At 30.2% G+C, this 27,630-nt stretch overlaps 2 protein-coding genes and 1 long non-coding RNA gene across 4 annotated transcripts; 1 reads left to right on the top strand and 2 right to left on the bottom strand.

The window, feature by feature from the left end:
• The first annotated feature begins 15,964 nt into the window (after positions 1-15,964).
• LOC105110315 (protein ECERIFERUM 26-like) lies at positions 15,965-17,913 on the top strand. Its single transcript, XM_011005312.1, has 2 exons — positions 15,965-16,594; positions 16,857-17,913. Exons 1-2 carry the CDS (start codon positions 16,163-16,165, stop codon positions 17,754-17,756), a joined length of 1,332 nt encoding a protein of 443 aa, XP_011003614.1. The 5' UTR covers positions 15,965-16,162; the 3' UTR covers positions 17,757-17,913.
• A 2,909-nt stretch (positions 17,914-20,822) lies between these two features.
• Positions 20,823-27,457, bottom strand: LOC105110314 (uncharacterized). The gene is made up of 3 exons (XR_839447.1): positions 27,446-27,457; positions 26,595-26,597; positions 20,823-21,087 (listed from the first exon to the last, which is right to left on the bottom strand). It is a non-coding gene; the product is annotated as an uncharacterized LOC105110314 (long non-coding RNA).
• Positions 20,840-22,498, bottom strand: LOC105110313 (chaperone protein dnaJ 20, chloroplastic-like). Of its 2 annotated transcripts, XM_011005310.1 has the most exons (3): positions 22,007-22,498; positions 21,848-21,892; positions 20,840-21,248 (listed from the first exon to the last, which is right to left on the bottom strand). In XM_011005310.1, exons 1-3 carry the CDS (start codon positions 22,445-22,447, stop codon positions 21,096-21,098), a joined length of 639 nt encoding a protein of 212 aa, XP_011003612.1. In that variant the 5' UTR covers positions 22,448-22,498; the 3' UTR covers positions 20,840-21,095. The 2 variants fall into 2 exon arrangements, with proteins under 2 accessions (XP_011003612.1, XP_011003613.1); XM_011005311.1 differs by lacking the exon at positions 21,848-21,892 and having other exon boundaries at positions 22,007-22,491.
• Positions 27,458-27,630: the final 173 nt, after the last annotated feature.

Below are 27,630 nucleotides of genomic sequence, written 5' to 3'. Positions count from 1 at the left end.
TTGGATTGTATATGCTTAGGGATAATAAAACCTTAGGTGAAAATGAATATGATGGATAGAGAGTTCTGCATGCTGCAATGTAAAGTGGGCGACCCTTGGAATCGCATGAAAATTGTGAGAGATGTTGTTCTAGCTGCTTGTGATATCCAGTAATATGCTTGCCATACCTGTGTTCATTGATAATCAAATTGTGTTCAGTCAAAATTTTATTTTATTTTTTAAAATTAAAATTATCAAAACAGTAGTATTATTTTTTTAAAAATCTTGAAATGATAATATTTTGAGTAAATATAAATTAACACACCCAACTTATAACTAAATCTTGAGCTATATCATGAACAGGGCAAGATTTAATAACTTTATATGTGAAATTTTAAGAACATTAAAAAAATGTATGAAAGACTTTTTTTTGAAAAAAATATTAAATAATATAAATTTCTCAGTCACAACAAAAATGTTAGAAAAGAAAGTTACGTTGTTGTTAATTAAGTGTATGGAAAATTAAAATTTTAAAATTGCGTTTACATTTTCACACGGAAAGGAATGGCTAAATGGTTAGAGTTGAAGAAATTCGAAAATAAAGTAATATAATGATACAAGAAAAATAAATGGAGTAAGAATCAGGAAAAGTAAAAAATATAAGTTAGTCATCCATCTGTTTTTCGATCTTATATTTGTTTTTTTTAATATTCTATCAAAAATATCATATATCTCAACATAAGAAAAATTCCTAAATATAAAGGGAAAAAAATATATCCCTCAGTCTCAAATAAATGCAATTAAACTATAAGCCGATGTGAATATAATTCTTTAAAATTATTAAAAAAAACTAATTAATTTTAATTTACATGCAAACTATAATTTTAAAACCTAACTTAAAAATTAACTTAAAATAAAACATGTGTCATAAATATACAGAATTAACTTGAAAAAACAATTTATTAAAAAATTTAAAATTTCATCGTTTTGATTTCTTTTTTAATTAAAAAAATTAACAAGTTAATAATTAGATTTTAACCGGGTTAACTTAATTTTTTTTCTTCAACCTCAACCAATTCAACTAGCAGGTTTATCGGTTCCAGATTGATGCACAACAATCATACAAACTAATATAATAATATAATTTATTATGAATAAAAAAAAAACAAATACAAAGGAAGAAGAGAAATATGTTATTCAACATCCTAAAAGCTTTCTTTCTAAGAGACGGTTTGTTTTCGTTGTTGCTTCTGTCCTCCACAAATAGCGGTTTGATCTTTGATGCTTTTTCTCTTTTTATAAGCTCAACACATAAAACGAGTTTAATGATCGAAATTAAAACAATTTAATAAGATGAAAAAAATAACAATTATGAATCATTTAAGTCAATGAATCTAAAACCAACAAAAATACAACTTTTTTAAGATTCTTTTTTTTTTTTAAAAAACAGAAATATGGATTTGTTTATTGAGAACAACAAATCTTTAGTTGCAAATGAAGAAATAGGATTTGTGAAATGGGAGAAAAGGGGCTTTAATGTGAAAATCAACAGGAAATGGCAAGTTAAAAAAGACCATTTCGGTGGCAGATTTATAAAAGAAAATAAACCAAAGAGTTTTACCAACTCCAATAGCATTTAATGCAATTATTTATTTATTTTTATTTATAGAACAAGTCCTAACACCTTACATATCATCAGATTTATTACTATTCTTTTTTATATATAGACTTTTATTACATGAAAATACGTGTCTTAAATGACCATATTAATGTGCCAAGAGACCTTCAAGTGTACTGTTGTTTTCAATGAATATAAATAATTAAGGGTATTTTATGTTCAGTTTTCATTTATGAACAAAATCTCTTTTTAATTCAATCAATATCTATATAGATAGGGATGTTCTTGGTTGTAAAGCTTTCACGTAAATTTATTAGACTTTTCAGATCTAAGCAGTTGATATTAGAGATAGTATATTAATGATAATATTAAATGATAAAATTTTATAAAATATTTAATATTAAATAATAAATTAAAAAAATATATCTAGATGTGCGATCCTGAGTGCCACAAAGCCACTGGGTCTGCCACAAAATATTTAGGCAAATGAGCCTGAGGCAGACCCGTAAACCTGACCTTGTATATATTTTTTTTATAAGGTATAGTTGACTTATTATTCACTTTTTTTTTCTTTAAAAAACATAAAAGGTAATTTATTGCATAAATGGTAATAATATTGGCCCTCGATGATCGAAGTAGCAACCTCAACTCATACTCATTATATGAGACAATTGTTAACTTCTTGAGCTATGAGACACATATGTTATAAAACAATTATAAATATATCAACACGATTTAATATATACTCATATAAATAGTTAAACTCGCCCCATGTTATTTAATTGTTTTGTTAATATTTCAAATTTTGTTCAAAAAAATTATAAAATATCGAATTTCTAATAATTATATATGTCATATTATTACATTCAGACCTTTTTAAAAAATTAATCCATAGAAACAGATTAAACGACCTTATTTACATGCATTAAATAGGTCATTTTTTTAGAAGTCATATTAAATGTAATAAATATCCTATTAAAAGTAATTCTACCATTAATCACGACGTTCTGGTCATTGTTAGTTTAATTAGGAAAGAAGAAATTTTTGAGTCTCAAGATACTGATAATAGAACATTAGATATATAATTGACGAATTTTTTATTAATTTGTTAATGATTGTTGCATTAGTAAATTAGTAATCTAGTTCACCTAAGATAAATTGATTTGTTAGGAGTAATGAATGATATATTTTAAGATTTTATCTTGGTAGTTTATGAAAATAAAATTTATCATATTATATAAATTTATACATTACTTACTAGAGTATATAAAAATAAAAAAATGATGCATGTATTAAAATGACTTTCTGAATTGATTACGACTTTAAAAGGTCTAAAATATCTATAATTTTTTATATAATTATTTTTATTGATTAAGTATCGATATTCTTTGAATTGGGAGGATACTTCATGTTTTTTTATTGTTTTCTTTATATCTTCACAAAAACATGTTTTCTTTTTCCATTTTTTCTGCTAGAGTAGTAGCAAGACACTAGAACATCTTTATCAGCAAGTACTGGAGAAATAACCCTAACAAAGAAACATAATTGTTTCACACCGCTTTAAGAATAAGTATTTCAGGAACATTTAATGTGCTATGTACTTTGTTCTTTTGACAAGAACTCATTCACCATCTACTCGACACCATAAAAAGAAGTTTCAAAATTAACCGACCACTGAGAATTCTAAAATAAAAAAACCTAGCCAATTCAACAAATATACAGTATTTTTAATTTATATAAATACAACAATACTCGATAATTGTTCTTTTACGTATCACAAAAAAGCCCACTAGGTTTCCTTTTCTAATACTACTTCACGTAGGATACTTGACTCTTGCTTTTTTTTTTTAGATTAACGTGGGTGTCCGGGCCAGCTTGCACGCACCACGACTAATCCCACGGGCCCTGAAGTTAACGACCATATAAGCCTCCAGTGGCCATCATATGAGCAACCAAGGACTCGAACCTGAGACCACAGAGGGAGCAAACCCCTTGATCCCAAGTTTTTACCATTTGGCCACCACCTAAATGGTTGACTCTTGCTTTTTTGTTACACAGTTATTGAATCCAAGGACACCTTTAGCCTTTTACAAGGTCACCAACCTATATTAGACTTAGTGGCCGTTTAGAAACATCATCCCATTTAAAAACAAATATATATTAATTTTTTATTTTATTTTAATATGCTGATTAAAAATATAAAAAAATTATTTTAATATAATTTTAAAATAAAAATATTTTAAAAAACAATCATAATTATATTTTTAAATAGGCTATTAATCTCCAGAAAGCTGTGGCTGATTTTATGATTTTCTTTTGTCATTTGTTAAAAAAAAAAAAAAACATATGTCTGTAGGACAACTAGCAGCTCTTAAAACTTCTTGTATTTTTTATATTAACAAAAACTCTCAAATGTTTTCTAATGATAACATTGTCCTTTAAAGTATATGTTATTTACACAACCACTTTCATGTTTCAAAATACAATCTCTTAGCCCGCACGCAGTGCCATTAACTATTATTTTAAGGCTAACAAGAAAAAACATGTATACCTGTTTTTTTCACAATAAATAATGTTTTTTTTTTGTAAGAGAGTACTTGAGAAGTCTTATATTTACCATAATAACATAGCCCACTTTGAATATATACCTCGATTATATGTTTCCTCTTTTTTTTCGGGCTCTAGACAATTTGTTCCCTCTTTTCTCAGTGTATATGCTACCATTTTCTTTTCTTTTTTTAATTTTTTTAAATTATTGAATGAGGGTAGTTGACAAGTAATCGAGATTGTTAAAATTGTTTAACTCATAAATTATATAATTTTATAAGTGAGTATATATGATCATGTTAAATTAACTTATAAACTCGAAAAGTGGTAAAATCATAGTAAAATCATATAAAAATATTGAAAATAACTGAAAACATTCAAAATTATGTTTTTAAATCCTGTTTTACTTGTTTAAAAAGAATACACACTAGTTTGCACTACAATAAACCGATAACAGCACTAAAAAATAAAAAGGCTAGCATCTTGTAACAACTCTCTTTCTCAATGTCCTTTTAGTTCTAGTTTTTTAATTCAAACTTTCAATTTCCAAATTAAAAAAAAACATCTCTCTAATATTTAAGTAAGTTACCATAAGTGATCCATACTTCCATCTCTTCAATTTCCATTTCTCCATAACTTATTAATTTCCAAATTCCACTTTTATACAATTTATCTCTCTTTCTATCTCTTCAATTTCCATCTAAGTTGAAAATAATTATATTTGTAAATCGAAACTTATTGATAAATGATCTACAACCTTGAAGGAGTTTTTTTGTTTATGGAGCTTCTAAGTTCTGAATTAGTTTTATTAGTTAGGAAACTAATTAGGTGAGAGTCAGGGAGTCAAAGTAATAAATGATCTTGATTTCTTATAATATGCACGATAATTTCTTCCCTTGCTTATTTCAATGGCGAATAATTTTGTTAAATCTTGATAAAACCATGTGAAAAATCCTTTGCAGTTAATTTTTGTAGTTCTGTTGGCCACAGTGTTGGTGTTTATAATTATAGAGTCACAACATCCATAGATTACTATTGTTAAATGCTTTCCATTTGACACTGTATATTTTACACCAATTTGCCCATCATGACCCTTTCAATCTCAGCTTTTTTTTTTAAAAAAAAAATCTTTTTCAATTTTACGTTGTTTAATTTCATGCATTTTCTAGCCTACATAGGCTGCTCCTTTACTTTTTACATGTGCTTTTCTAGCACCTTCTCACGTCATTTGTGCCTTACATTATATTTTCTGACACTGCATTTTCATCTCTTTCTACGATCAAACTACTCCGTCTAAAATTATTGGTTAACTTTGCACAAACATTATATTAGAAATGTTTGTTATGATGTGGGTTTTGTACCCCTTAGACCTGGTGTTCTTTTTTATTCATTGTATTTTTTTGTTTTTGGTATAAGTTTCTGTTGAAGCAGTAAGAAATTAAGAATAACTCCATCCAAAGGCTGCTACCAACACTTTTTTTTAGATCTTTTTTTGTTGTAATGTGTCATTGAACAACTTTCTACTTTGATATTGCATTTTTATATTTTTATTTAATAGCCTTTGGTGCTCCTATATATTATATCTTAGAGTTATTCTTAGCTAATTGCTATTGTATTTCAAAAAGTATCATAATTCTTCACTCAAGTTTTATTTATTGTCTCTGTATATCATAACTGGATGGGTAAGTGGAGCCCTTGATTCAAAGATCAGCAGTTTAGCACATTTGGTGATGTTGTTATATTAGTGAAAAGGTTTGTAGATGCTTGTTAATTCAGTATTTTTGCTTCGATACTATGAAATGCAAGCTTATGTTAAATACCTTCTGTGTTATTTCTTATAGGGGTGTATATTGTAGACTTGCAATTTTTCTTGGTTATTACTTGCAAAAGGCTCTCTCGATGTAACTTATAGTATTCAGCTATCATGAAATTTGATTTTATGCTGTTACTTGTTACTCAATGTTGAATTGTTAAGCATACCTAATCATAGTAGGTTAATTCTCTGGTACTTTTAGGTTTAAATATAACTTGGTTGTTGACATTCTAATTTTATAGAAAAACATTAAAAACAGAGAGGACCTAATTAACCTGGCTGGTTCTCAAACTTGACAGCAAACTATTTAGGTTTGAAATTGTTCTCAAGTGAGCTTTTAACACATGCAGATTTTAGTGGAGCTATTATCATCATTTATCACCCTCATAATATTTAACACAATATGGTTCATGTTTTTGCTGCCATATTTCTACCTATTATATAATCTTACTATTTTTATTTGAAGCATGCATTTTAAGGTGTTTAAACTATGTATATATAAAAAATTCTCGTGATTTTATGATTTTACAATCTGAATTTATTTTGCATTTTTCATGCCATGGTAAAAATATATTTTTGACAACCTTGCAAGTAATGCTCCAGCACTGCTACACATTATCCGATTGGTAAACATGACAGTCCATAAGGGTAGTAAAGATCAAGGAGACTCGTAATGTTGTTCAAAACAGCACTATTTGGATCTTTTTTTTTTTAATAGTAGATGAAACAACGTCCTTTTGAAAAAAACACGTCGTTTCATTTAAAAGAAAATGGCGCCAAAAACATATCAGAGTCTAAATTAGTCCTTAATTTATGATTTATTTAATCAAATCCTCAATTGTAAATTTTGATTTTTAATAATCCATTCAATTACATCCTTGTCAAATTCAATCGTCGGCCTTGAAGTTGATCGTTTTTTTCACTTTAATCCTTGGTCTCTACTTTATGCAATTTGACCCTCAATTGATTAATAAACTTCTAACCTTTGCAATTTAGCCCCTGATTCGATTTTAATTACAGCCTCTCTATTTACATGCCTTTTCCAGTTTGATCTTTAGTTTTAGATTTTTTCAATTAAGTCTGTAATTGACCATCAAACTTCAATATTTATGCAATTAAACCCTGATTTGACTAAATTAACTTTTAAAAATTATAATTTGACCCTAGAGTTTTAATTCTTCTAATTAAAGCCCAAATTAACTCCAAAATCAATTTTTTTTGCAATCAAACCCTCCATAAATTCAATTAAACCTTCACTAAAATATAATTGAGTCCATAAATATTTAATTTTAGACTTTTCTTTTTCAAATTAAATTTTATTTGTTAACAAGGTTACCATTATTCACACTGTTATTATTATTTTTTATTTTCTGAATATATATTTATTTTTTATTTTTTTAATATATATATTTTTATTTTTTTATACAGGAATCCAGAATGACAAGCTGTTTCGTATTTACGTTACATTTATAGAAAATGGAGGTATGGGATAACAACGAGTCAAAGAGAGTCCCTTTCCAGGCCTTCCTGAGATCTGTGCTGCATGCAGCACTGTAGTCTTGCATGACAGATGTTTTTTTTTTAAATTAATTTTTTTAATGTTTTAAAAATATTTTAATTCATTAATATTAAGAATAAATTAAAAAATTATTTGAATATATATTTACAGAAAAGATATTTTAAAAAACAACTCGTATAGCCACATGCAATTAACTAATCACTAGTGCAGTAGTTACTTTGCTCTCGGAGATCAAACCATGTCGAAGTATTTTAAAGGCATGGAACTTTCAAGGACATGAGATCGTTTGTTTCGTTATGGTCTTCTTGAAAGGCTTGTGTGTGTTTGTACTTCGTATCATGTTCTTAGAATAATATAATATAATATATTATTTATTTATTTATTTGGGAGAACCTCAATTTAGTCCTTAATTACTTCATTTGAGCTCTTAACCTTTTTTCTTCTTTTCTTCAATAATCAATATAAACAATATCGACATTCAAGTACAGGGATTTGAAGAGGATAAAAACGAATCCGACGTCGCTTAACTTCTGCTTCTATAGGTTAAAATTTCCCAACGTTAAATAACATAGTACTAGAGTAAATATATATATTTTAATTCTCATCAATTATTTATATAATTTTGATCCCTATCTTAATTTTTTTTTTTGAGGATATTTTTTAATTGATATGGTTTAATATTCATAATCTCATTAAAACTAGATGTCTTCTTGTATAGATTATATTTATAATGGCATTGTAGTAAGTTTAATGAAAAAATAAAATTGGAGTTGTAATTCGCACATAATTGTTTTTTTAAAATTTATTAATAATAAAATTCACATTAACGTAATTGCAAAATAAAAAAATTAATACATGTACTTTTAGATTATTTTATTACTAATATTAATTTTAATTATTATTTTAATCAAATATATATTTTAATCAAAATAACCACAATTAAAAGTGATTTTTCTAAACTTATTTTTTTATATTATAATCAAAAAAATTATTACAATATCAAATACACTTTAAAAATATTTTAAAAGCTGTAAAATGTGAAGCTTAGTACACGTTCGGCCGTTAATACCACCTCTCCAAATACTAGAATCTTTGTTGAATATGATAAGGGTGTTTATAAGTGTGGTAATAATTATTTATTAAAGTATATTTTGTTTATAAATATATCAAAATAATATTTTTTTATTTTTAAATTTTTTTTAATATTAACATATTAAAATTATCTGAAAATATTAACAAATTTAATTTTAAACAAAAAAAATTAAATTTACCCATCCTTTATTTAGAACACAATACCAATCTGCCAATAAATCCACAGGTTTCCGTTTTACACAACAATCTATTTTTATAGAAATCAAATCTTTCAATTTAAGTGAATTTTATCGTGTAATCATATATATATATATGATTACACGAGGACTCGAATGGGTTTTGTTAATGAAGAAAATGAGTTTTTTTTTAATAATATTATTTTAAATATTTTTTATTTTTATAAAAACTTGAATTTACATGTATCAACCATTAACCACCAACCAGAAAATCTGAGTTATCAGGTTGATCGACCATCATGTCTTGTACAACGAGGTTAATTTTTCACTATACAAAACTGACTTGGAAATAGTGTGACGTGACAGGCAAGAGTTGTCAAAAGTCCTGCATCTTTAATTATTTTTAATTTGCATTAATTGATTTGTTTTCTGACTCTGGGAGGACTAGAAAAGTCAGTGTATGTAGTTGTGGTTGAAAAGTGTTTTTAAATTTATTTTAAATTAATATATTTTTAGATTTTTTAGATTTATCAAAAACAAGTTTTAAAAAGTAAAAAAATATTATTTTAATATATTTTAAAATAAAAACCATTTTAAAATATAATAATTACCATATTCCAATCACCTAAATCCATTGTTGAAGGAGTCTATTATTATGGACAGTTGAAAAGATTAGGACTTCTCAGCTGAATTAGATGCATAAAAGAGACTTGTATCAAATTCTGGGACAAATCATTAATGTCGACGTAGATCTCATTAGCCTAGACGGTGTCCGTTTGGTTTTTTAATTTGTTTTACTTAAAATAATCTTTTTATTTTTAATTTCAATACATTAAAGTTATAAAAAAATACTAAAAAAATCAATTTAATATTTTTTCTACCTGCCCTGGGAACTGGAAGCCTTCTTCTGCGTCTGCACATCGCATATTAAATTATCGAGTATTATTTTGAGCATAGCTTGGTAATTGTGATTATTCTTTTTCATATCTAAAATTAGAGGAGAGCTTCCATCTATAATACCCAAAAAGGAAGTCAAAGATCAGTGGCGGCTGTTTCACCCAAAGAGGTAAAGAATCTGGTTTTTCTGCCAGAATGGCATCTGTATAGTGAAAGAATAATTGTGACGATAGAGACAGAGAGGAAATTATAATAATGGGATCATGGAACCGAAAAGGGTGGCCGTCAATTCCCATAGAAGACAAAGCAGGCGCAGCCATGGCTGGAATGGTAAAACAGCCTTTTGCTGTGGATTCGAGGTTCGATATTGAGGAATGTTTACTGGTTTGATGCAAGGTAACATCTCCACCATTAATTTCGACACGAAGAATTAAAGCTGCATCTTCAGAAACCTCCCCGTGATTAGTTTAGATGCAAACAGTGAGTTCATCTTTAGAAACTTGGTCGCATATGAAGTATCATCACATGCTAGCACCTGGGCAGGCTCTCCTCCCTATTTCAAATGGAATATTTTTGCAAATGTTGCTGCTGTAAGATTAAGGTTTGATATGAAGTAGGATATTGTTAAAATAATTAAGATCAAACACAAGAAGGAGGCTAAAATTCTGAATAATCTGTATATTATGAATGTTTAACCTTAACCTAAATACAAATAAAGTACATATAGATTAAACTGAAAATACTATTCTACCATTAATAAATAAGACTAAATAAATATTATTTAACATCTCCCCTCAAACTCACGATATGGTAGCTACGAGAATCGAGAGTTTGCCAACTAGAAAACGAAAACGAGAGATGGAATGTGCCTTGGTGAAAAAATCTGCAATATGCAAGGAAGAAGGAACAAAAGGCAAAGCAATGATGTCATGCTTGAGATGATGACAAGTAAGATGACAATCAATCTCAATGTGCTTAGTTCGCTCATGAAAAACCGAGTTGTGAGCAATCTAAATAGAACTCTAGTTATCACAATACATAGGAGTAGGATGAGAAAAGAAAACTCACATATCAGTAAGTAACCAACGTAACCAAACAATCTCTTTGGTAGTAGATGTCATGGCACGATATTCTGCTTCGGTGGATGATTGAGAAACAATAAATTGTTTCTTACTTTTCCAAGAAATAAGAGAATCACCTAAAAAGATACAGAACCCGATAACAGACTTCACCTAAAAAGAAATAAGAGAATCACCTAACCAAACAATCTCAGATGAAGTTTGAGAGGTTGTAGATGAGAATGGAGCTACAGGTGTGCCAGAGAGTAAAATACCAGTACCTGTAGAGTTATGAGTACAAATTGATCGAACATGGGGAGAGGTATCATTACCAGAATCCTCAAAAAAGGGATCTATATGAATAATATCAGATTTAGTCATGTTATGAGTAGTGGATGAAATAGAAAATAAAGGTATGTGCTCAAGAAAGATAACATGACGAGACACATAAAGTTTCTGAGTTATTGGATCAAAATAAGGATACCCCTTTTTATCTTCACCATAACCCAGAAAGACACAAACAGCGGATTGAGAGGATAACTTACTGCGTTCTACCTGAGGACGAAGAACGAAACATGTACAACCAAAGAATCTAAATGAGGAATAATCAGGGACATACCCATATAACTTTTCAACACGAGATAGACCCGAACTATGAGAAAATAGAATTATATTAATCAAACTTACTGCAGTAAGAATAGCTTCTCCCCAAAACTCACTAGGAACAGAAGCAGACAACAAGCAGTTTCGACAATATGCCTAAGTTTTCTTTCAACAACACCATTTTGCTCAGAAGTATCTATACATGAAGTTTGGTGGATGGTTCCATCTAAGACAAGCAATTGGCAAAATTTATTAGAGGTGTATTCCCCACTCAAATCACACCTAAAGCATTTAATCATGGCAGAATGTTGAGTTTTGATAAGAGCTTGAAAAGCTGTATATATCTCAAAGAATTCAGAACGATGTTTCATTAAATAAACCCAACAATAATGAGTATGATCATCAATAAAAGAGACATAATATCGAGACCCTCCTTTTGTGGTAATAGGAGAAGGTCCCCATATATCAGAATGAATCAAATCAAATGGTGAAGAAGAAACAGAAATACTTCGATTAAAAGGTAAAGCAGAAAATTTTGCCAGTTTACATCCACTATAATCAGAAATGTTACAAGTTTTTAAATTTCCTAAAGCTCCTAAGGATGCCAAAAATCTCAAACGAGAAGACGAAACATGACCTAGATGGGAATGTCATAAATAAAAACTAGAAGATGAAAGACTTAAACGAAAGGAAGACAATCAACAGTAGTAGCAGCAGCAGCGGCAGTAGCAATTGGCACTTTTAACTCATCCAAAATATATAGTCCATTCTCCCTACGGCCTGTCCCAATCAGCTTTTAAAACTGCAGATCCTGTACATGACAAAAAGAACCCGAAAACATGACTAAATAATCACTAGAATCATATATTTGACCAACAGACGCAAGATTCAATTTGAGTTTTGGAATAAGATAAACATTAGGGAGAGACAAGTGAGGTGTGACAACAGAACCAACACCTGCTAAGGGCATAGGAGTGCCATCGGCAGTCATAACAGGAATGGAGGACAAAGGGGACACAAAGGTAAAAGATGAGGAATCTGGAGACATATGATGAGAAGCACCAGAATCCAAGATCCATTCAGAGTGTGATATACCTGAGGAACTATGAGGCAACTGACCTATAAAAGAAGAAGCGGGCATTGCTTGTGGCTGCAAGGAGAGAAACTTCTGAAATTGCTCAGCCAAAGTATTGGGATCAGTAATAGAGCTTGGGGAAATTACTGCTGCAGTATTATGGTGTGATGGTTTATAACCCTGAGGTGGTCTATGAGCAATAGGTTGTGACTAACTGTCAAACTTCCAAGCTTGATTCTGTTGTCTCAACTTAGGACACTGAGTCTTCCAATGACCTTTCTGCTTACAGAAACTGCACTCATCGAAGCTAACCCTTGTGTAAGGTTTTTTCTGATTATTAGAGATTGGCTTAGAAGGTACTGCTAGTACTGAAGGATTCGAAGCAGAAAGAATTTCCTTTTCAGAATAAGATTGAAGACGTATTTCTTCAGCCAATAACTCACTCACAACAGAGTCAATACAAGACAGTGAAGAACGATGTACAATTGAACCTCTAAGTCCTTCAAAGTCACTGCGAAGTGATGTTAAAAAACTGTACTAATCGTTGCTGCTCTCTACGCTCAATATAGGCACCATATGCCTTTAATTCTGCCGATTCTGTAAGAGCTAATTGATCCCAAAGATCTGTCATAGCAGAATAAAACTCTTAAATACTCATATTCTTTTGATGAAGAGCTCGTATGTCATTCTTTAATTGATATTGTTTTACAAAATTTGATTGCGTGAATAACCTTTGTAGATGATCCCAAACCTCTTTTGTTGTTTCATACTTCACCAATTGCGTGCCTATCGAATGTTCAACAGAATTGTTGATCCAAGTAATGATCTTTGCATTATTTACCTCCCATGTATCTATCAAAACAACATCCCTCTCCTCAATGTTCGTCGGTATCATATAAGTTCCACTAACATACCCCCACATCTTCTTACCTTTAAGAAAATTTCTCATGACATAGCTCCAATATGAATAGTTCTTCCCATCCAACCTCACACTCACAGACTGAAGCGAATCATCTCTTTCAGTAGCCATAATCAACAATTACAAAAAACTAGAATACAAAAGTAGCAGAAAACCAAATACCAAATTGCAGAAACTGAACAAAAATTCAAAAACTAAACAAATATCTTCTCACTACTATATGATTACTCCAAAACACAAAACAAATTTGCAGAAACTGAACGCAAATACCAAATTGCAAAAGTGGAAGGGAAGACAAAATACCAAAATAATTACAGAAATTGATGAAATACTAAATTTTGCAGAAGCGGAAGACAAAATCTCACTCCAAAAAAGTTAGATCCGCGAAACTGTGTTCGAGATTAAGCCTCGTTTCATAAAACCAGCTTTGATACCATGTTAAAATAATTAAGATCAAACACAAAAAGGAGGCTAGAATTATGAATAATCTGTATATTATGGATGTTTAACCTTAACCTAAATACAAATAAAGTATATATAGATTAAACTGAAAGTATTATTCTACCCTTAACAAATAAGACTACATAAATATTATTTAACAGATATTTCTTGATTAGATAAGATTGAATCAACCATTAAGGAAAATAGATGTTTTTGGTGGTGGGTGTACACTCAGTGCAGTCCCACCATGTGTTTTTCAGAAGAAGCAAAACCCTCATTTGATGATGATGATGATGATCCAGCATCAAAAAAAGCCATGGAGTCATTAACTTCAACAAAACCCGTTGAAGAAACAAACAACCATGATTGACAATCAAGAGGAAGGAGAGTGTGGGGGCTCTTTTTATAATTTAAATTAACACGATGTTAGGTAATAATAATATGGACTTTCCAAATTCTGCCCATAATAACACAAGATAATAGTACCATCAGTCATGCAGGCTATCGCCGTCTTTGTAACTGTAGCAAGGTGATAATTTAAAATATATTAAAATAATTTTTTTATTTTTTCAAAATTATTACTAAGATAGCACATCAAAATTATATTAAAACATAAAAAATTATTTTAAATAAAAAATTTAAATATAATTTACATGGTATTTTCAAACCCTCTATCAATACAAATACTCTTCTTCTTTATTTTTATTTTTTTTCTTAATTTTGAGAGTTCATTATCAATTAGTGCCTTTGATTCACTGAAATGAATCAATTAATGCCTTTAGTATCACAAATAATTTGATAATTTTTATGATTTTGTGTTCGTTAATAAATAAATTAGTATTTCCTTCCTTTTTCAGTTATTGAAGTGATGAGTTGTCGGAATTGAGTTGTTTTTCAAAAAATAATCGTTTTTTCGAGTCAAGAATTTCAATTACGAACAAGAAATACTACAAAGTACATGTACTTAACTCGAGGACTCCAAAAGGAGAAAGCCACCTAAATGCTGCTGGAAATATAAGAATATAAAACCTTAAAGAGTAACGTTATATACGTAGACATCTAAATCCAGAGGACCCCTCTTTTAGCACCTACACAATCAATGCCAGTTCCAAAATTCAATTTATCCCATCTTCTAAGTTAGTGGCAAAGATGCGTGAACCAACCTATAATTCTCATGAAATTAAAACAATAAAAACTGAAGTTAAAATATATATATATATATATATAAACCAACCTATAATTCTAGGAAAAAAATAAAAACAAAAAACAAAAAAATCTATCAACAATGAACCATTTCATTTTCATCAATACAAGTCACACTATCAAAAAAAAAATATATAAAAACACAACAAAAAAATATTTTTTATCATTGAAAACGCCGTTCAAAGCATGCGGGAGGACCAACAATAAACCACTTCATTTCCATCAATATAAGTCATACCATCAAAAAAAAAAACATATAAAAAAAACATATAAGGACACAATAAAAAAATATTTTTTATTATTGAAAACGTCACTCAAAGCGTGTGGGCTCCTCCCACACGCCAACAATTATTTACATTAAAAATTAGTTAATTGACCTTAAAATATGAAATTGCTCTCGGTAGTCATGAAATTTATAAAAAAAATACAATGTGAAAAGATCAAAAAATTCCTAAATACATGGTTTGATTTTTTTGATATCAAGTATAGGCTTATCATTCAATTGTATTTTAATAAATGAAAAAACAAAAACACCCCTCTTAAATATAGATTATTTTACTATACTAAAAAATATAAAAAAATAATTATATTCCCAGTTAAATATATAATAAATGTGAAAACATCAAATTTCTTTACCATCATGCATATATATATATATATATATATATATATAAAGGTATTAATTTTTTAACAAAAAAATATTTTTTTAATCATGTGTTTTCTCTCTCTATTTTTTCATTTAAAATCATAAGGTGTGTTTCATTAATGCTTCATGGCAGAAATGACAAATATAAAAAAATAAAAATATATTTATTTAAACAAACAAAGGGAAAAAAACATAAAATAAATTTATATACTCTTAAAATAAAAAATAAAAAAAGACATATCTCTCGTATTTTTATTATTTTCGTCTCATTTATCTTTTTAAAAAAAAAGTAATAACACGATAACTAAATATTTTTATCCTCTTTAAAGTATCTTAGATTTACTCGACATTTTAAATGCAAAAACAGAGTACCAAACGGCTTCTCACACCAACCAATAGCAATAACACATATGGCATCCCGCATTAAAATTCTTACCTGCCTGAAAAAACTCCGGTGTCCTCTTTCCCAGTATAAAGCAGCCTAGCTGGTAGGCTGAGGCATTGCTACAAATATATCCCATCATACTCTTCTCCCTCCGTCTGCCACCTCCCTCCATTGTTTTCTCCTCTTCAAACATGGTTTCTTGCAAGGATGATCAAAATTTGGTCTATGACATTAAACTATCATCTGCTGTGCCGGGTCGTCCTACTGGTTCGGACGTGATTCACGAGCTCAGTGGCATGGACTTGGCCATGAAGCTTCCCTATCTGAAAGGTGTCTATTTTTTTAGCAGCCAAGCATGCCAAGGATTGACCATTATGCAAATTAAGGGAAGCATGTTTTACTGGCTTAACGACTACTACACAGTTTGTGGCCGCTTCCAGCGAACGGAGGCTGGACGGCCATACATGAAATGTAGTGACTCTGGTGTGAGGATTGTAGAGGCTCGGTGCAGCAAGACTGTCGATGAATGGCTAGAAACAAGGGATTGTTCTCTTGACAATCTTCTTATTTACCATTCACCTATTGGTCCTGAATTATTTTTCTCTCCTTCGCTTTACATGCAGGTAATTAATGTTTAACTCGTTTAATTATTCTAAACATGTTCATTTTTCTCTTTATTTATTTATTATTTGGAATTGTGTTACAGTTATTTACTTTTTAAAAGTATTTTTTTGTTTAAAAATATATTAAAGACGATTGTGATTAATGTTTGTTATTTTTTAATAGACAAACAACGCTAAATGAGATATACCTCATGGAAGTTATTGTGATTACCCCATTATATAATTATATAGTTTGGTCTTCTAAGACCTTTTCTTGTTTAAGGTAACCAAGTTCAAATGTGGAGGAATGTCCTTGGGCATAAGCTGGGCCCATGTAATTGGAGATGTGTTTTCAGCTTCAGAGTGCCTCAATTCCTGGGGCCAATTCCTGGCTGGTGTTAAGTCGTATGGGCCTTTGAAACTCACAAAATCACCCACTGGGCTTGAACGTTCCAAGAGCCCATCTGTGGGTACCAAGGAACCCGTTTCTCTGAAACAGGTCGACCCGGTTGGCGACCTTTGGGTAACTGCCAATAACCGCAAAATGGAAACATTTTCATTCCATTTATCTGCTTCACAAGTATCTCAATTACACTCAAGGATTTGGGGTCGGAGTGGACTTGCCAAGATCCCATTTTTCGAGTCGCTATGTGCTATAATGTGGCAATGCATAGCCAAAGGTAAAGATGGGCTTGAGCCTCAAGTTGTCACCCTCTGCAAGAAAGATCCCAACAACCCTAAAGATGGGATTTTGAGCAACAGTCAAATTATAAGTTCAGTCAAGGCAGATTCCTCAGTTGTGGACGCAGATTTGAAAGAACTGGCCACGTTGCTGGTTGATCAAGCCACAGAGGAGAATAGCCAAATTGAGGAGGCGGTGGAAAAGGATAATGGAGTAATTGATTACGTTGTGTACGGTGCAAATTTGACATTTGTGGATTTAGAAGAGACTAATTTTTATGGACTGGAATGGAATGGACATAAACCAGAAGCTGTGCACTATAGCATCCAAGGTGTTGGAGATGAAGGAGCTGTTATGGTACTTCCATGGCCAAAAGATTCAGGCACGGATGGCAACATTGGAAGGATCGTGGTGGTAACTCTGCCTGAAAATGAGGTGGTGAAGCTCAGATTTGAGCTGCGAAAAAATGGTCTGGTTCTTGAAGATGACATCGATTCCTGAATGACTACAAGGCTGATTAAATATTGCCTGAAATCAGCAGTACTGTGTGTAGTAGCGTTCAAGCTTCAGTTTTTTAGGACCTGCATATTGTCTGCTAATGCTATGCTTTGTCTCTCCAAACATAAATAAAATATGTAAGAAATTCACCTAGTAGAAAGTCTCGGAGTACTCAAGTTCATGTATCAGTAACTCCCTCGTCTTTATTGCTGGAATTAAGAGCTTTACGAGGTTTATCCTCATGGATTAGGTTAAGGCAAGATCATTTTCTTGAGCTGGCCTGTAACCCATCAAAATTTGTTAAAGGCAATCCACCATCTTCATCAGTTCTCCTGCGCAGCCATAATTTCCTGGTGGATTTTCTTTGAAAAAATAATCATGCCTGCTTCCTCCAAGAAAAATCGAAAGGATAAATTTACTTTATGGAAATAACTAGTGCAATTATTACGATTAATCACCCGTCATGAAGCAACCAACCTTCTGCGGACGCTGTTTGATATCACGGGTACGTTTTAAAGTGTTTTTTAAAGTGAAGATATATTTAAATAATATTTTTTAAATTTATGTTTAATATTAATTTATTGAAAATAATTAAAAAATATTTTTAAGACATAAAACCTAACTCTTTAGGTTGCACGGCACTCGCACAATAATTAACGCTTATGTTGGTGTCTTGTCTCTTTGAAAAAGTGTCAACCCATCATGAACACATGCGAGCAATAGATTATAAAATTTTCATATATTATTAATTTAGAGTGTCAATCCCTAACCCAATGAATTGATTCATGACTTGATAACTCAAGCACTTAGCAGGCTAAGCAAAACTTGAGCACGATCAATTTTTAGGGGTGTATTATAAAAAAAGAAATAAAAAAAAAACCCTTAAACATGATCAATCATGAAAAACAAATAAAATTAGAATTACTTATATGTACAGCATGTATGAAAACTCAGACTCGATTTTTACAGATATTTATTTTTGGTAAATATTAAAAAAAGTATTTTTTAAATAGCACATTAAAAAATATTTAAAAAATAGCACATAAATATCCGATAAATTGCATTGTTCTAGTAACTTAATTAATAAATTAAGTATAGCAACAAATGTTTAATGGGAAGACGCTATTAATGCGTAATTATCTACAATACAACTCATTAAGTACGCTTTTTTTCCTAATTAATTTTTTAACGACGTTTAAAAAGAATGTAAAAGGGGAACAAAACCCCCGTTTTGTTCATGATAACATCATTTATTTATTTTATTTTTAATTTTTATCCCGTGGAGCATATTTCATTAAAAAAAAAAAGAAATTGAAAAAACATCGTTTTTGAGGTAATCCCGTCAATCCCGAGTACATGCAGCAACTTGAATAATAGTTTCCAATCAGAGATTCTAAAGCCAGTTTAGATTCCTAGAAAGGATAATATCTTGGAAGAGAAGTCATGCTGACCTAGGTTGTTGAATCAGTAAAAGGGTCCCACTGTCGGCCCGAGGCTTGTTCTACAACTTGCCTTGAACATGCCGGGACTTTTCTCTCCACCAAGTAGCTAGATGTTTCAATCATGGCTTCCAAGAATGGCCCACAAATCAACTCCAACCGCACCTTCAATAATCTTTTTTCTTTGGATTTTTTCCCGGTGGTAAAGTTTTATAATGATTATTTTTTATTTTAAAATATATTAAAATAATAATTTTTTATTAGACAATCCAAAAAAATTAAATTTTAGCCCCCCTTATTTAAAACGCAATATTAAACAGGTGTTGAACCATCATCGGTCATTAATAATATCTATTTATTTATGAAAATAGTATTTAAAAACACAATAATAATTATGATTTAAAGTATTTTTTTTTATTTTTTTGTACCCGAGTGATCCTAACAAGACAAATATTTCCCTGTCTTAGCTCCTCATGGTCATATAACCGGAGGTTCACGGCAAGAAATACATTTTATTTAGCCAAAAAAATGATTGTCTCCTTCATGATTTTTTTTTTTTAGAAATAAACTAGATAATAAATTTTAAAACCATGCACGTATTTAACTATATAAATCATCAACTTGCGCATGATTATTGGTCATAATTAAAAAATAAAAATGTATATTGTTTTAATGTTTTTGTAAATCATAATTATAAATCATGAAAATTATTATGAACAAGCGCCCACACAGATGAAATTATAAAAAAGGGAAAGAAAATTTTCTGGTAAAAATAAAATATAGATAAGCATGATATTCAAAGCCAAAATTGTCTACTATAAATGTATTTTTATTTATTGCAAAGCTTATCTTTTATCAAAAAAATAAATTTTTTTACCCCTGAAAATAAAGTTAATTTAAATAAGTCACAAAATCATGAAAGATAATATTATATTTAGCAATTCAAAATATAACGTAGTTGTGCCCATATCATATCAATTAAATGCATTGTCGTCTTAGTATGTTTTCTGACCCCAAAAAACATCAAAATAAATAAAATGATATGATAAAAATCATTGTAGTTAGCCTCACACACCGCCAGAAGGCGGCTGACACATGTGATGTAAATCACTTTTGCAGTTATAAATCCTTGTATGATTACAATATTTTATGCGATACTTGTAACGTAACGAATCGCTAATATAGCAACAGTTCATTACATTAAAGCTTGAAAATTACACAACCAAATATAGAAATATTGTTAACCATTGCTTCACATGATTAACTACATCTAAGATAAGTGTGAACTTGGTCAAAGGGAACCAGCAGGACCTCAGATAAGGATGCCGATCACTATGCAGAGTCCGGCCAACATATATTCATCTATACCACTAATTACATATAAAATTAAATCTCCAAGGAAATCCAGGAGAGAATGGAAAACACTGAATCAAGATTCTTTGCCTATAATTTTTGCTAAGAAGAAAACGCGAATAATAGCAGCCTCCAATGAAAGACAAGCTCAAGTTTCATAGATCCATGCATTTCGAAAGCATTCTCCACGAAACATTACAGCCATCATGTTTACATGAACTTCAGCACGCAGCAGACACAAAACACCAGAGAAATTAAAAGATAGGGGAAGGAGGAATGAAATGAAAGAGAGATGCTTCAAAACTTGATATGTTTCAGACACTAATTCTAGCTTCAGCAGTGGAGATAACACTTGAAGGAGCAAGCAATAGCAGTGAACTTTATGTACAGCGTAAAATGGGCAGTAAGTCATGGAAACAACTCTACAATTTCCGATCTCGGATAACTGTTTGGTTAGCATGCTGATATAACTTTATTGCTGCTTATGGCAATGCTAACCAGACAGTTCTTGAATTAGCATCTCAATAAAGACAAGTATATACCTACCTATCTAAAGTTCTTCAGATAATCCTTCCCTGCGTCTCCTCATTCGAGCTGCCCATGACATGCTGCTGCCACCGGCATCCTTGTTCGTGCTTCTTCTCTTCAGCTCTGATAGCTGAGACTGCCAGCAATTCTTCCATTCACTTCTCCCTTCCATTTCCTGATTGTAAAAACAAAACCAGTAAACATCAAGTGATGACATAGAACAGTTTAATTGGTACTTTATTACATAAGTGCCCAGTATCCGATGTACAGCTTCACTATCTACCAAAATCAAAGCGATCTAACCTTATTAAGATTCCAAATGTTTATTCAATCAAACAATGAAATTGAAGCACTAAAATACAAAAACAAAAATTCTCACGAGGATGAAAGTTGAGTGAAGATCTAAACAGAAGGATTGAAGAAAACAAAACTTAATTCTCTGATTCTTTACTAATCAATACTTTGAGAGTTTCTACTAAACTTTGTCAGCAGCAACAATTGATTAAACACAGGAACACATAATTTTAAAGTTCCCTCCTTTCTTCTAGGCCACCTAGCACAAACAACCAATAATTTTTATTTAAAAAAAAAAACAAAAAACACCATGAGCCCAATCTGACAACATTTTTTTTCAAAAAGAAATCAATTTACCAAGATTAAACACACCAAATTAGGCCCAAAAGAACCGATAATCTATCAAAAAAATTACAAAGAAAAAGAAAATAAAAACCCCAGAGAATTCAAAAGGAAGAGAAAAAAAATACTAACACGTACCCACTTCAAACCAGGCCATAACAACAACAACAACAAAAAATCACTCTGAAATTAAAAAACCAAAAACCCACATCAAAATCTTAATAAAAAATAATTAAAAAATACACAAAACTAACTGCATGCACAGATAAAATAAATATATGAAAGAAAAAACTATACCTCATCATTTTGATATGGATAACGTCTCCTAGCAGAGAAAGCTAAATGAAGACCTCTAGCCATATCACGATCATAAATCTCTTTCATTCTTGGATCCGATAAAGTCTCATAAGCCTCTTGAACCCGAATAAACCTCCGGGTATACTCTTCGACCAGACCCGGAGGTGAAACATCTGGATGGTACTTTCTAGCCAATTGCTTGTACGCTTGTTTTATCTCAGGAAATGTCCCAGATTTGGGTATGCCCAGTAGCTCATACAAGGTCATCTGACCCCATTCTGTGGTGATTTTTGCATTGATTGTGGTTTTGGTTTTGAATGACCCAATCGGGATTCTTGAAACGGGTTTAAACCGCAGAATTGGGCTCCACTCAGGCTTCAATGGTGATGAATAGAAGCGAGCGGTTTCGCTTCCTGGGATCATTAATCCATAGCAACGCATCTCTCTCTCCTACAAGCCCGTGTACTGGTTTTTTACAAGAGAGATAGATTCTGGGTGGGTTTTTTATAGGTGAGTTTTATTTATTTATTTATTATTATTATTTAAAAGGTTTTCTGGAGTAAATTATAACTTAGTCCCACTAGTCTAGTAAAAGTAGCATAAGTCCTTGTTGTTTTACAATCATATATTTAATATCTAATTTTCAATTATAATTTTAATTTAGTCCCTACGTGAGCTCCAAACTCTTCTCCAATTTGTTTTATCTTTTCAGAAATTGGTGCACACACTCGGCATTGCACTGGACTCCCCACTTTCAAATAAACATAGAATCCATCGCCACTATTATTTAGAGATCATACGAGAGTTCAGGATATAGTATTTGGTATATTGAATCGTTTCTCGTGCGCTGTGAAAAATATAGATATGTTAATGGATTTCATTTGTTTTTATTTTTTAAATAATTTTATTTTCTAAGTTAGTTATAAATTAGTCTTTTTGTATAAGAAATAATCAAATAATCTAATTTTTCTTCCTTGATCAAACTTCCTCAATTTGTCTACTTCTCTCTTTGTATTATTCTGTTTTTTAAAAAAAATTGAAATATAAAATATTTTGTTTATTTCAATCACTTTGCAAGAAAATAATTTAGTTTTATTTCCCATCGTTAAGTACTGGTTTGAATATTAAAATAAAGAGTATTGAATACAAATTGATGCGTCATATGATAAGCGGTGAAATACAACTTTGGAATATAGTAAATAATTATTAAATCAAATTAAAGTTTTATATGATTTGCATTGTCCATAGAGCATAGACCCGCATACCTAATATAATACAACGTCATTCCTTTGTCCGTAGAGCATAGCCCCGCATGCCTGGTATAGAATAAAATGATATATATATATATATATATATATCATTTTATCTATTTTTTTTAGTTAAGAGATAAAGTATTAATTATCAATGTATTTAATGTTTATTTATTATTGTAGTGGCTTTTTTGGTTATGGTTTAAAAAAATAAATTTGAAAAGTATGTATTAAAACAACACTACCTGTCTTCCATTTATATTAATCTAATTATTTATTAAAAACTAATTATTTTTTTATTTCATACTCATGTCAAACTATAGAACTAATGAGTTATAATTTAGATTTGCTTGCTTTTTAGTTTTAAAAAAGCTTTTGAAATAATTTTAAAAAAATTATTTCAAATTACTTATTTTATGTTTTCATATTATTTTAAAGTAATGATATCAAAAATAATTTTTAAAAATAAAATAAAGATATTATTTTAATATATTTTCAAATAAAAAAACACTTTAAAAAACAACTCTATTATACTCCAAACACCCCCCTTAATTAATATTGATATCTCCTCCATTCAAAAAAATTTGACTTCCAACCTCTTTGATGTAATAAAAAAAAACTGAAAAACCTATATTTATTATGACAAAAATTAGAAAATTAGTTCTCTTGTTGCTGTAAAGGGAAATTGTCGATAAGCATGCTATGCAAATAAGAAATAAATTATGGAAAATTGAAGTTTAGATTGCATTTATATAAGCACACATTCTTTAATATTTTTTTAAAAACTCTATTTTTAGATATTTAATATCATGATAAAAACCCTTTACTTTACTCCCATGACTGTCTCCGTTATTCGATTTAGTCAGATTTCATCAGATTGGTAAACACAGCGGGGGGCTTGCAACTTGCCACCTTCACCTCTCAAAAAGACAGAAAACTTCTTGCTAGCCCACCAAGGCCATATGCTCTTGAAAATAATGGTGTTGTTTCTACGAAGAAAATGATGTTTTTGAAAGGGGAAAAGGGGACAGATTCAGCGAGTGAACCAGACATGCAAAATACAGAGAAACAAGATGAGTAAAAATCAAAATAAAAAATTGTTTCTGCACCATGAAAGGTCAAGCCAGCTTCAATTTTTCAAGAAGATGATTCCATGTCTATCTTATAGGCTTATCACTATTTACTAGGTGCATTAGCCTCAGGTTTTAGTGAATCAAGTATAATAATTATCAGTAGAAATTACTAGCATATTTTATATATATATATATATGCAAGGTCATTTATCACGATTTGTTCAGTAGCATTTGTAGTGTAGGATAATGCATCCTATCCAATCTGACTCGTCAAATCTTGTCTCTGCATGCTGTTTGCTTGGTGGAGGTTTGTGATTGCTATAAAGGGCATCCAAATTATCCTCTGTATTTCCAATGACTGGCCTTGGGTCATGTAAACAACTCTCCTGCAATATATTCATTTTCACTTTCAATTGTCTTATTAATTAAATCCGAAACGTTTCCTATATCTTTTAATCTTATCCTTTTATCTCAAATGAGAATTTTCAGTTGGGTCGATAAAATTACCAAAATAATTTTTTAAACTTAAGTAGAAAGAAACTATAGAGGAAAAAAAACCAACTATTAAAGCCGGCAAGTATAGATATTAAAATTGCATTTAGTTCTCTTAAATAATCACTAAAAAGTTTAACAAAATAGATTAATATAAATTAATGAAAACTAAAAAGAATAAAAGAAAAGGAGAAAAAACAATTTAAAAAAATATACGGCATTCAATTTCTCATACAACTCGAAGAGGCAAAAATATTGAAGGAACGACCGCTAACTTTGATTTAAAAACAAAAAGATAAAAGATAAAAGATAAAAATTATTATTTATAATATTATTTCTATTTAACTGGTTGGGTCAGTTTATTTGATCTTTAGAACAATCACAAGTCATGTTAAAAGGGATGGGTGGGAACCATCTAGGTGGTGGCCAAGTGGTAAAAATTTGGGACTAAGGGGTTTGCTCCCTTTGTAGTCTCAGGTTCGAGTCCTTGGTTGCTCATATGATGGCCACTGGAAGCTTACATGGTCGTTAACTTCAGGGCCCGTGGGATTAGTCGTGGTGCGCGCAAGCTGGCCCGAACATCCACGTTAATCTTAAAAAAAAAAAAAAGATGGGTAGGACTTGGGAGAGCTGCAGAATATAGTGTAACACACAGTCAGGTTCAACTGGCCATGTTTGGTGCTTAACCTGGATCATTATATATTGAAACAAAAAAGAGTTTACAATGACCCGTTTGGTACCCTTCTCTTTCTAGAGACACTTTAGTTCTACCTTCACTCCATTCACCCTCCTCAAAATTGGAGGAATTAAGCCTTTATTTGTGATAGTGCATTTATTTTTCTTAAAACAAAAAAAATTCTAGCTGCTAAAGTAGGTCATTCACTCCAACAAGTAGTGAAGCCAAAAAAATTTAAATGAAAAGAAAAATTATTAATAAATATTTAATATTATATATTATATATAAAAAATCAATTTAAAATGTATGTACTAGTTTATGTCAAGCAAAATTAATTTAAAAATATTTTTAAAATAAAAAAATTTATAATATAATTGTTTTTTTTTAGTTTTTATATTTTAAAACTGTTTCATAATCACTTCATTCTTAATTTCATTAAAGATATTATTTCTCAATATATACAATCAAATTTTCATTCATATATTTCTAAATCTTCAAGAAACTAGTGAATTTTTTTGCAACAATTCTTTGTTGACTTGTTGTTTTATACAAGTGGGTTAAATATAAATATTAATTTATTTTTTTAATTTTTTTATCACGCCCCTAATTTTTTAAGTTGTCTAGTATTTTATTTTTAATCACTAGTACATTGATCACCGTTATTTTTCATATGAAATTCATAACACAATACATATCAATTCATCAAAACTGATTTTAATTCTTATTCATATGCATATAATATTATCCATACATATATTAACTTAACAAATTCATAAATTATCATAAATTCTAATATTTTTAATAACTAATTATAAAGGAATAAAACTAAAATTAGACAAAAAAATAAAAAAAATATGTAAGATGTTACTTATTTAACTAATTAATAGTTTAGGAGTTGAAGAGAAATTTTATAGAAAGAAAAGATACAAGAATAATAGTTTAAAAAGAAAGATGATGAGCTTAGATCAATTAATGACTGATAAAAAAAATTAAACTTGTTAAATTATTATATTAAAATCTTAATGTAACAAATATTATAAAAAAAAAATGATCAAGGGGGCAATTGCCCACTCTTTTTTTCGTTGTGACTCCATCACTGACTCAGGTACACCTCAAACTGTCCAATACCAGCCTCAAAACAGACCTCAAAGTATTTTTTCTAGTTCCAAAAAATCACACACCACCTACTATTTATTGCATGCACACCTTGTGCACGCAAAATTTCTGTGTAGGAATGGCACACACCTGCATACCTCCTCATGCAGAGCGGAAGCATCCAACCTCTTTATCAATAGCACAACGAGCACTACAAATTAATGATGAGAATCAATCTCTCCACCAACAATCTTCATTTCCTTCCACTTATAACGAGGTCGCTCTCCATTGTTACTCTAAGCATCACAAAGTATTGGCAACGCTACTCTTTACACTTCACGAGGTAAGATGACGTGAAAAAAGTATATAAATACTTTTGGTAACCATATAAGACATTTAAAGCAAGTTCACGTCAATTAAACTTATTCAAGAACTTCACACTAGTTCATTCAGCAATCACACATTCGTTATTATCTTCATTATATTTCTCTTTTCTATATATTATTTTTCTCTCTTATATTTACTAACTTAAATATTTTTTATTTCAACAAAGAACTTATTTTTCTGGGATAATCAAGACTAAAGATAAAAACCTATATTTAATCCCATCATGTTTTAGTCTAAAATGCTTTCATGAAAAGCCCAATCCAGTGTGAAGGCTTCTTCTCAAAGTTTCAACTGTTCACACACACACACACAAATATGCTCGCTAGAAACCCAACGCAATTCTACTGTCTTAATTAAGCATAACTTGTTCATCCCTTCAAATATTAGCTTGTGCCTAGTCCTTTGAAGTACGGGTTAGCAAGCAAAGTTTTGCTGTACAATATTTTCTATAAATAAAGTTTTAAACGCGTAACAAAACAGATTCGACAGGATTCTGTGAATTCATGTGTCCCAAGGAAGAATCCGTCGCCCTTTTTTATTCAAGTGTTTTAATTGTAAATGCACATTTACAGGTAAATCCCTAACATTTCCCCTCTAAATTTTGCACTATTTTCTGATCACTCGTAATGAATAGAGTTTGTTAAACATGTC

The sequence above is a fragment of the Populus euphratica genome, unplaced genomic scaffold (assembly GCF_000495115.2).
Source record: "Populus euphratica unplaced genomic scaffold, PopEup_1.0 scaffold323.1, whole genome shotgun sequence".
NCBI classification, from domain to species: domain Eukaryota; kingdom Viridiplantae; phylum Streptophyta; class Magnoliopsida; order Malpighiales; family Salicaceae; genus Populus; species Populus euphratica.
Note: the sequence above shows the minus strand (reverse complement) of the source record. Positions and strands in the feature narration are given on the sequence as shown.